The 10,550-nt window shown below is 42.2% G+C and overlaps 1 protein-coding gene across 1 annotated transcript; it reads left to right on the forward strand.

Moving 5' to 3' along the window:
* The first annotated feature begins 602 nt into the window (after positions 1 to 602).
* LOC117336501 (L-rhamnose-binding lectin CSL3-like) lies at positions 603 to 2,586 on the forward strand. Its single transcript, XM_033897093.1, has 4 exons — positions 603 to 725; positions 910 to 1,224; positions 1,573 to 1,854; positions 2,174 to 2,586. The coding sequence occupies exons 1-4, from the start codon at positions 680 to 682 to the stop codon at positions 2,476 to 2,478; spliced, it is 948 nt and encodes a 315-aa protein (XP_033752984.1). The 5' UTR covers positions 603 to 679; the 3' UTR covers positions 2,479 to 2,586.
* The last annotated feature ends 7,964 nt before the right edge of the window (positions 2,587 to 10,550 follow it).

Genomic DNA, 10,550 nt, shown 5'->3' on the forward strand with positions numbered 1-10,550 from the left:
TCAGTGAGTCCCGGAGGTATGAAACAGCTGTGTGGTGTCCCTAACGTTACTGACAAGCCCTAGGTGTCATAACTTGTTTGTGTCTTTTGTAAAACTCTGTGATATTCTATAACATACCATATAAACACTATTTTGTTTTATAAGTATTTACATCAAATAAAATCAACGTAAGTACAAAAACAATTAATTTCAACTAGTGATGAAGCGTTTAATCTCCTTGTTTTTATCATTCACAGAAATAATCAACACTCAACGTCATTTCTCAGAACGTAGCCTTTTTATCAGTCATGAATTTACATACATAGACTTACATGTGACGGACGTGATTGGACAATCTTTACATGTACACAATACAATGCGTTGTAAATCATTGTCACAATTGCTGGTATTTTATAAGAAATGACATCATCTGTGACGTAAACTGTACAAATACCTTTAAGATCAACCTCCTTCATTAGCATATTATCATTAATTCTCAAACACCGTCACTATACCTGTTGATAGACGACGCATTTGTTTTATTTTGATTTTCCTTGTGACGTAATTAATGACCTAGAAAAACCGCGTAAGTGTTCCTCCTCACCTGTCTCTGATTTCCGTGTCCACGGTTGGGTGAACAAGGTATTATCTATATAAGCAGTAAGTAGCTCCAAACTTCATTCATTTACCTGATATCACAATGAGATCCAGCCTAGCCCTGTTAACGCTCGCAATAGCGATCACAGGTAAGCCTTCTGTCTTGTAAAGCTTTGCTAATGATGAATTAAGTAACTTAAAATATATTAATATATACAGTGTAAATTAGATAATAAAAAAAAAACTATATCATACAGTAGTTTCAAAGTAATTCTATAGTTTTTTTACAGACATATATATTACATTAATACAAGTCTATGTTACATTTTGCAGTGGTCCATTGTGTTCCGAACATAAGGAAAAAGACAACATGTGAAAATAAGACAGCTTATTTGAAATGCAGTCGTGGATACACCCTCTCCATAATAACGGCCAGATATGGCCGAAGTGACCATGCCACGTGTCCGAGTAAGAAGATTCGAACCACCTACTGCTCCTCCCGAGAGTCTCTCAATGTGGTCAAACGGTCGTGTAACGGGCTTCAATCATGTAAAGTGCGTGCGTCCAACAAGGTGTTCGGGGATCCCTGTCGAGGAACATACAAGTACCTTAGTGTTCGATATGTGTGCAAGAAAACCGCACCGGCTGGTAAGTAATATACTTAGTGATCACGTGACTGGTGGAAATGCACGTGATTATCATATACAATACAGTTAGCAAGTACAACGTGACATTACATCAGTCATTCTCACTTTGAATCCGAGAAATCATTTATTTCACTACGACTCGGCACCCTTAATCTGTTTTAAGCCTCCGGAATCATGAACTATATGTATTCTTTGAATCCCTTCAAATACGATATAATTTTGATAATTAAAATTATGATGACTTTACAATATCAAAACGTAATCTTGGTTGTAGAGTGACGCTATATAAACCAACACGATCGTCCGTTGACATATCCTCATTACTTATGATTGGTGACTTTCGTTACAGGCATCCAGCGAAGTATTACATGTGAGAGGAAGAAAAGTACTTTGTCCTGTCGACGTGGTCAAGTACTGGACATCTTGTCGGCTGATTATGGCCGATCTGATCCTAACACGTGTTATAGCAAGAACATCCGCACAACGAAATGCGCATCCAGCAAATCATTCTACAAAGTCAAAGATAGCTGTCAAGGCAAAAGAAGCTGCCGGCTGTACGCGTCCAACAGAGTGTTTGGTGATCCCTGCAGAGGAACATACAAATACCTCGACGTCAAGTACCGATGTGTTGGTGAGTTAAATATTCATCTCTTGGTCAGATACACGTTTACTTTACGATGTCACTGAAGCGTGTTAAACAAGGACGTTTGTTTTTGTATCAGTAGTTAATGCTGATTTCTGTACTATACTTACTTTAATTAATCTTTGTCGATTTAAAGCGATCAAATGTATATTCTAAACATTTACGACATGTACTTATGCATTGTGTGTATTATAAATATAAGTTATATGTTTTATAGATATATTGATTTTTTCCATAAGTACACTAAAACATGCATCAAAACAGTGTACGGTACTCACAAATATAGTATGGTATTTATCATTTTCAGCCTATCAAAAACCAAAGACGTACTCTAGGACAATTTGCGAATCAAGCAGTACGACGATTAAATGTCCGTCAAGCATGAAGGTAAACATACTGTTCGCCTCTTACGGACGAACGGACAGATCCACGTGTAGTAGGTACGGGAAAATGATGGACATAAGCTGTAGTGCGTCCGGATGTGTCGACCGGGTCAAGAAATACTGTCAAGGTCATCACACCTGTACCGTGAAGGCTGCAAACTCCGTGTTCGGTGATCCGTGTCGAGGCACATACAAATATCTCAAACTTAAGTACCAGTGTGTGTATTAGATCATTTCGTATCCGTGAATTTGTATCCCAGTGACTCAGAAATCCCTCAGATTGATTTAGATAATTTATTGTTTGATATTTGATCTTCAATAAAAATGATCTCCCAATTTTACCGTGTTCTCATTTCATTGTAATTCGACTACAGAGGTTATGAGTCGTGGACTCGTGGTACACCTGTACTTCACAGTCAATATAGCCCATACTTGAGGAGTTTTTCCAGCTTTGCTATTCCTTTAGGATGATCCCTATAGCAGTCAATTTATGTTTTTTTCGATTACCATTTTATTAATGAAATTAATTCCACAACGATCTAATCCCAAGAAGGTCGATAGGAGAGTTTAACCAGCTACAATCCTAAAGACTGCAGTCTAGATATGTTCCCTTACACTCCTAACACATCCGGGATACCTAATTATCGGGCAAACGTATGGTTTTCCTCATTATCGAATTACCAAATATAATGTGTTTCCTTCCTATGTATTAGTTCGTCACATCGTAGGGACGCCAGGTTGGACTGTGTCTGGTCCTGTCTAGGTTTGGTCTGATTGGGGTTAGGGTAAGGTTAAGTGTTACGGTTAGAGTTGTGCGCGAGGCACCTTAAATAGATTGCCAGCCAAACATACCTCAGATGTCAGAAGAGTGATAACTGGGTCGTTCTAAGGACAGCTACATTTATTGTATTATCTTTGAGTTTAACTAATGACCCCATTTTTTATTTCTATAACTAGATAACGTGTGTCCGTACGGGCCATAGTGATATGTCGAACGCAGTTGGAGCGGGACATTCATTTCTAATGTGCTGGTAGCATTTTAAGTTAATTTGTTTTAATGATTTATTATATCACATATTTCTCATCAACGACAAACCTTCCATTCTTATTTCAATTCATAAATACACAGAGTAGGGATGGTGTATTGTTGGATCGTTGCACAAGGCCAAACATGCAACATTTGCGATATGATACAGCTGTTTCGTCTGGTAAGAAAAATAATGTTAACAGTATAACACAAAGAACAAAGGATGTACCAGGTCACGTGTAAAACACGACCGATATCTACCTATAATACCTATACAATATCAAGATGCATCTTTACAACAGCGGTTTCCAATATAGCATTTAACACTCTTCGATGCAGGTTTAACAGGTTTAATGATATAACACGTATATCAGAAACAAGGAACCCCGAGGTAACATCCTTATGGAACATGAAAACATTGATAGTGTCAGTCGACAACACGTGGTCCTACAAGAGATGCAGTATGATGGCCTGGCTGACATTCTATCTGGTCAAGAGATCCTGTATGATGGCCTGGTTGACATTCTATCTGTTGGTCCTACAAGAGATCCTGTATGATGGCCTGGTTGACATTCTATCTGTTGGTCCTATAAGAGATACTGTATGATGGCCTGGCTGACATTCTATGTGTTGGTCCTACAAGAGATACTGTATGATGGCCTGGCTGACATTCTATCTGTTGGTCCTACAAGAGATACTGTATGATGGCCTGGCTGACATTCTATGTGTTGGTCCTACAAGATATACTGTATGATGGCCTGGCTGACATTCTATCTGTTGGTCCTACAAGAGATACTGTATGATGGCCTGGCTGACATTCTATGTGTTGGTCCTACAAGAGATCCTGTATGATGGCCTGGTTGACATTCTATCTGTTGGTCCTACAAGAGATACTGTATGATGGCCTGGCTGACATTCTATCTGTTGGTCCTACAAGAGATACTGTATGATGGCCTGGCTGACATTCTATGTGTTGGTCCTACAAGATATACTGTATGATGGCCTGGCTGACATTCTATCTGTTGGTCCTACAAGAGATACTGTATGATGGCCTGGCTGACATTCTATGTGTTGGTCCTACAAGAGATCCTGTATGATGGCCTGGTTGACATTCTATCTGTTGGTCCTACAAGAGATACTGTATGATGGCCTGGCTGACATTCTATCTGTTGGTCCTACAAGAGATCCTGTATGATGGCCTGGTTGATATTCTATCTCGTCAAGAGATCCTGTATGATGGCCTGGCTGACATTCTATCTGTTGGTCCTACAAGAGATACTGTATGATGGCCTGGCTGACATTCTATGTGTTGGTCCTACAAGAGATCCTGTATGATGGCCTGGTTGATATTCTATCTCGTCAAGAGATCCTGTATGATGGCCTGGCTGACATTCTATCTGTTGGTCCTACAAGAGATCCTGTATGATGGCCTGGTTGACATTCTATCTGTTGGTCCTACAAGAGATACTGTATGATGGCCTGGCTGACATTCTATCTGTTGGTCCTACCAGATATACTGTATGATGGCCTGGTTGACATTCTATCTGTTGATCCTACAAGAGATCCTGTATGATGGCCTGGCTGACATTCTATCTGTTGATCCTACAAGAGATACTGTATGATGGCCTGGCTGACATTCTATCTGTTGATCCTACAAGAGATACTGTATGATGGCCTGGTTGACATTCTATCTGTTGATCCTACAGGAGATCCTGTATGATGGCCTGGCTGACATTCGATCTGTTGGTCCTACAAGAGATACTGTATGATGGCCTGGCTGACATTCTATCTGTTGGTCCTACAAGAGATACTGTATGATGGCCTGGTTGACATTCTATCTGTTGATCCTACAAGAGATCCTGTATGATGGCCTGGCTGACATTCTATCTGTTGGTCCTACAAGAGATCCTGTATGATGGCCTGGCTGACATTCTATCTGTTGGTCCTACAAGAGATACTGTATGATGTCCTGGCTGACATTCTATCTGTTGGTCCTACAAGAGATCCTGTACGATGGCCTGGCTGACATTCTATCTGTTGGTCCTACAAGAGATACTGTATGATGGCCTGGCTGACATTCTATCTGTTGGTCCTACAAGAGAGCCTGTATGATGGCCTGGCTGACATTCTATCTGTTGGTCCTACATGAGATACTGTATGATGGCCTGGCTGACATTATATCTGTTGGTCCTACAAGAGATCCTGTATGATGGCCTGGCTGACATTCTATCTGTTGGTCCTACAAGAGATCCTGTATGATGGCCTGGTTGACATTCTATCTGTTGGTCCTACAAGAGATACTGTATGATGGCCTGGTTGACATTCTATCTGTTGGTCCTACAAGAGATCCTGTATGATGGCCTGGCTGACATTCTATCTGGTCAAGAGATACTGTATGATGGCCTGGCTGACATTCTATCTGTTGGTCCTACAAGATATACTGTATGATGGCCTGGCTGACATTCTATCTGTTGGTCCTACAAGAGATACTGTTTGACGGCCTGGTTGACATTCTATCTGTTGGTCCTGCAAGAGATACTGTATGATGGCCTGGTTGACATTCTATCTGTTGGTCCTACAAGAGATCCTGTATGATGGCCTGGTTGACATTCTATCTGTTGGTCCTACAAGAGATCCTGTATGATGGCCTGGTTGACATTCGATCTGTTGATCCTACAAGAGAGCCTGTATGATGGCCTGGTTGACATTCTATCTGTTGGTCCTACAAGATATACTGTATGATGGTCTCGTTAACATTCTATCTGTTGGTCCTACAAGAGATCCTGTATGATGGCCTGGTTGACATTCGATCTGTTGATCCTACAAGAGATCCTGTATGATGGCCTGGCTGACATTCTATGTGTTGGTCCTACAAGAGATCCTGTATGATGGCCTGGCTGACATTCTATCTGTTGGTCCTACAAGAGATACTATATGATGGTCTGGTTAACATTCTATCTGTTGATCCTACAAGAGATCCTGTATGATGGCCTGGTTGACATTCTATCTGTTGGTCCTACAAGAGATCCTGTATGATGGCCTGGTTGACATTCTATCTGTTGGTCCTACAAGAGATCCTGTATGATGGCCTGGCTGACATTCTATCTGGTCAAGAGATACTGTATGATGGCCTGGCTGACATTCTATCTGTTGGTCCTACAAGAGATACTGTATGATGGCGGGTTGACATTCTATGTGTTGGTCCTACAGGAGATACTGTATGATGGCCTGGCTGACATTCTATCTGTTGGTCCTACAAGAGATCCTGTATGATGGCCTGGTTGACATTCTATCTGTTGGTCCTACAAGAGATCCTGTATGATGGCCTGGCTGACATTCTATCTGGTCAAGAGATACTGTATGATGGCCTGGCTGACATTCTATCTGTTGGTCCTACAAGATATACTCTATGATGGCCTGGCTGACATTCTATCTGTTGGTCCTACAAGAGATACTGTATGAGGGCCTGGCTGACATTCTATCTGTTGGTCCTACAAGAGATACTGTATGATGGCCTGGTTGACATTCTATCTGTTGGTCCTACAAGAGATCCTGTATGATGGCCTGGCTGACATTCTATCTGTTGGTCCTACAAGAGATACTGTATGAGGGCCTGGCTGACATTCTATCTGTAGATCCTACAAGAGATCCTGTATGATGGCCTGGTTGACATTCTATCTGTTGGTCCTAAAAGAGATCCTGTATGATGGCCTGGCTGACATTCTATCTGTTGGTCCTACAAGAGATCCTGTATGATGGCCTGGTTGACATTCGATCTGTTGATCCTACAAGAGAGCCTGTATGATGGCCTGGCTGACATTCTATCTGTTGGTCCTACAAGATATACTGTATGATGGTCTGGTTAACATTCTATGTGTTGGTCCTACAAGAGATCCTGTATGATGGCCTGGTTGACATTCTATGTGTTGGTCCTACAAGAGATGCTGTATGATGGCCTGGTTGACATTCAATCTGTTGGTCCTACAAGAGATGCTGTATGATGGCCTGGTTGACATTCTATCTGTTGGTCCTACAAGAGATACTGTATGATGGCCTGGCTGACATTCTATCTGGTCAAGAGATCCTGTATGATGGCCTGGCTGACATTCTATATGTTGGTCGTACAAGAGATACTGTATGATGGTCTGGTTAACATTCTATGTGTTGGTCCTACAAGAGATACTGTATGATGGCCTGGTTGACATTCTATCTGTTGGTCCTACAAGAGATCCTGTACGATGGCCTGGCTGACATTCTATCTGTTGGTGCTACAAGAGATACTTTATGATGGCCTGGCTGACATTCTATCTGTTGGTCCTACAAGAGATACTGTATGATGGCCTGGTTGACATTCTAATTGTTGGTCCTACAAGAGATACTGCATGATGGCCTGGCTGACATTCTATCTGTTGGTCCTACAAGAGATACTGTATGATGGTCTGGTTAACATTCTATGTGTTGGTCCTTCAAGAGATCCTGTATGATGGCCTGGTTGACATTCTATCTGTTGGTCCTACAAGAGAGCCTGTATGATGGCCTGGTTGACATTCTATCTGTTGGTCCTACAAGAGATACTGTATGATGGCCTGGCTGACATTCTATCTGTTGGTCCTACAAGAGATCCTGTATGATGGCCTGGCTGACATTCTATGTGTTGGTCCTACAAGAGATCCTGTATGATGGCCTGGCTGACATTCTATCTGTTGGTCCTACAAGAGATACTATATGATGGTCTGGTTAACATTCTATCTGTTGATCCTACAAGAAATCCTGTATGATGGCCTGGTTGACATTCTATCTGTTGGTCCTACAAGAGATCCTGTATGATGGCCTGGTTGACATTCTATCTGTTGGTCCTACAAGAGATCCTGTATGATGGCCTGGCTGACATTCTATCTGGTCAAGAGATACTGTATAATGGCCTGGCTGACATTCTATCTGTTGGTCCTACAAGAGATACTGTATGATGGCGGGTTGACATTCTATGTGTTGGTCCTACAAGAGATACTGTATGATGGCCTGGCTGACATTCTATGTGTTGGTCCTACAAGAGATCCTGTATGATGGCCTGGCTGACATTCTATGTGTTGGTCCTACAAGAGATACTGTATGAGGGCCTGGCTGACATTCTATCTGTTGGTCCTACAAGAGATCCTGTATGATGGCCTGGTTGACATTCTATCTGTTGGTCCTACAAGAGATTCTGTATGATGGCCTGGCTGACATTCTATCTGGTCAAGAGATACTGTATGATGGCCTGGCTGACATTCTATCTGTTGGTCCTACAAGATATACTCTATGATGGCCTGGCTGACATTCTATCTGTTGGTCCTACAAGAGATACTGTATGAGGGCCTGGCTGACATTCTATCTGTTGGTCCTACAAGAGATACTGTATGATGGCCTGGTTGACATTCTATCTGTTGGTCCTACAAGAGATCCTGTATGATGGCCTGGCTGACATTCTATCTGTTGGTCCTACAAGAGATCCTGTATGATGGCCTGGTTGACATTCTATCTGTTGGTCCTACAAGAGATCCTGTATGATGGCCTGGCTGACATTCTATCTGTTGGTCCTACAAGAGATACTATATGATGGTCTGGTTAACATTCTATCTGTTGATCCTACAAGAAATCCTGTATGATGGCCTGGTTGACATTCTATCTGTTGGTCCTACAAGAGATCCTGTATGATGGCCTGGTTGACATTCTATCTGTTGGTCCTACAAGAGATCCTGTATGATGGCCTGGCTGACATTCTATCTGGTCAAGAGATACTGTATGATGGCCTGGCTGACATTCTATCTGTTGGTCCTACAAGAGATACTGTATGATGGCGGGTTGACATTCTATTTGTTGGTCCTACAAGAGATACTGTACGATGGCCTGGCTGACATTCTATGTGTTGGTCCTACAAGAGATCCTGTATGATGGCCTGGCTGACATTCTATGTGTTGGTCCTACAAGAGATACTGTATGATGGCCTGGCTGACATTCCATCTGTTGGTCCTACAAGAGATCCTGTATGATTGCCTGGTTGACATTCTATCTGTTGGTCCTACAAGAGATCCTGTATGATGGCCTGGCTGACATTCTATCTGGTCAAGAGATACTGTATGATGGCCTGGCTGACATTCTATCTGTTGGTCCTACAAGAGATACTGTATGAGGGCCTGGCTGACATTCTATCTGTTGGTCCTACAAGAGATACTGTATGATGGCCTGGTTGACATTCTATCTGTTGGTCCTACAAGAGATCCTGTATGATGGCCTGGCTGACATTCTATCTGTTGGTCCTACAAGAGATACTGTATGAGGGCCTGGCTGACATTATATCTGTAGATCCTACAAGAGATCCTGTATGATGGCCTGGTTGACATTCTATCTGTTGGTCCTACAAGATATACTGTATGATGGCCTGGCTGACATTCTATCTGTTGATCCTACAAGAGAGCCTGTATGATGGCCTGGCTGACATTCTATCTGTTGGTCCTACAAGATATACTGTATGATGGTCTGGTTAACATTCTATGTGTTGGTCCTACAAGAGATCCTGTATGATGGCCTGGCTGACATTCTATCTGTTGGTCCTACAAGAGATCCTGTATGATGGCCTGGTTGACATTCTATCTGTTGGTCCTACAAGAGATCCTGTATGATGGCCTGGCTGACATTCTATGTGTTGGTCCTACAAGAGATACTGTATGATGGCCTGGCTGACATTCTATCTGTTGGTCCTACAAGAGATCCTGTATGATGGCCTGGTTGACATTCTATCTGTTGGTCCTACAAGAGATACTGTATGATGGCCTGGCTGACATTCTATCTGTTGGTCCTACAAGATATACTCTATGATGGCCTGGCTGACATTCTATCTGTTGGTCCTACAAGAGATACTGTATGATGGCCTGGTTGACATTCTATCTGTTGGTCCTACAAGATATACTCTATGATGGCCTGGCTGACATTCTATCTGTTGGTCCTACAAGATATACTCTATGATGGCCTGGCTGACATTCTATCTGTTGGTCCTACAAGAGATACTGTATGAGGGCCTGGCTGACATTCTATCTGTTGGTCCTACAAGATATACTCTATGATGGCCTGGCTGACATTCTATCTGTTGGTCCTACAAGATATACTCTATGATGGCCTGGCTGACATTCTATCTGTTGGTCCTACAAGAGATACTGTATGAGGGCCTGGCTGACATTCTATCTGTTGGTCCTACAAGAGATACTGTATGATGGCCTGGTTGACATTCTATCTGTTGG

This window comes from Pecten maximus, chromosome 10, assembly GCF_902652985.1.
Source record: "Pecten maximus chromosome 10, xPecMax1.1, whole genome shotgun sequence".
Lineage (NCBI taxonomy): Eukaryota > Metazoa > Mollusca > Bivalvia > Pectinida > Pectinidae > Pecten > Pecten maximus.

What these genes read in the sequence shown, in the direction of transcription:
- LOC117336501 (XM_033897093.1), top strand. Translation starts at nt 680, where the DNA reads ATGAGATCCAGCCTAGCCCTGTTAACGCTCGCAATAGCGATCACAG. An exon ending in GCTCGCAATAGCGATCACAG is followed by an intron (nt 726 to 909) that starts GTAAGCCTTCTG and finishes TACATTTTGCAG; the next exon opens with TGGTCCATTGTGTTCCGAAC. An exon ending in CGTCAAGTACCGATGTGTTG is followed by an intron (nt 1,855 to 2,173) that starts GTGAGTTAAATA and finishes TATCATTTTCAG; the next exon opens with CCTATCAAAAACCAAAGACG.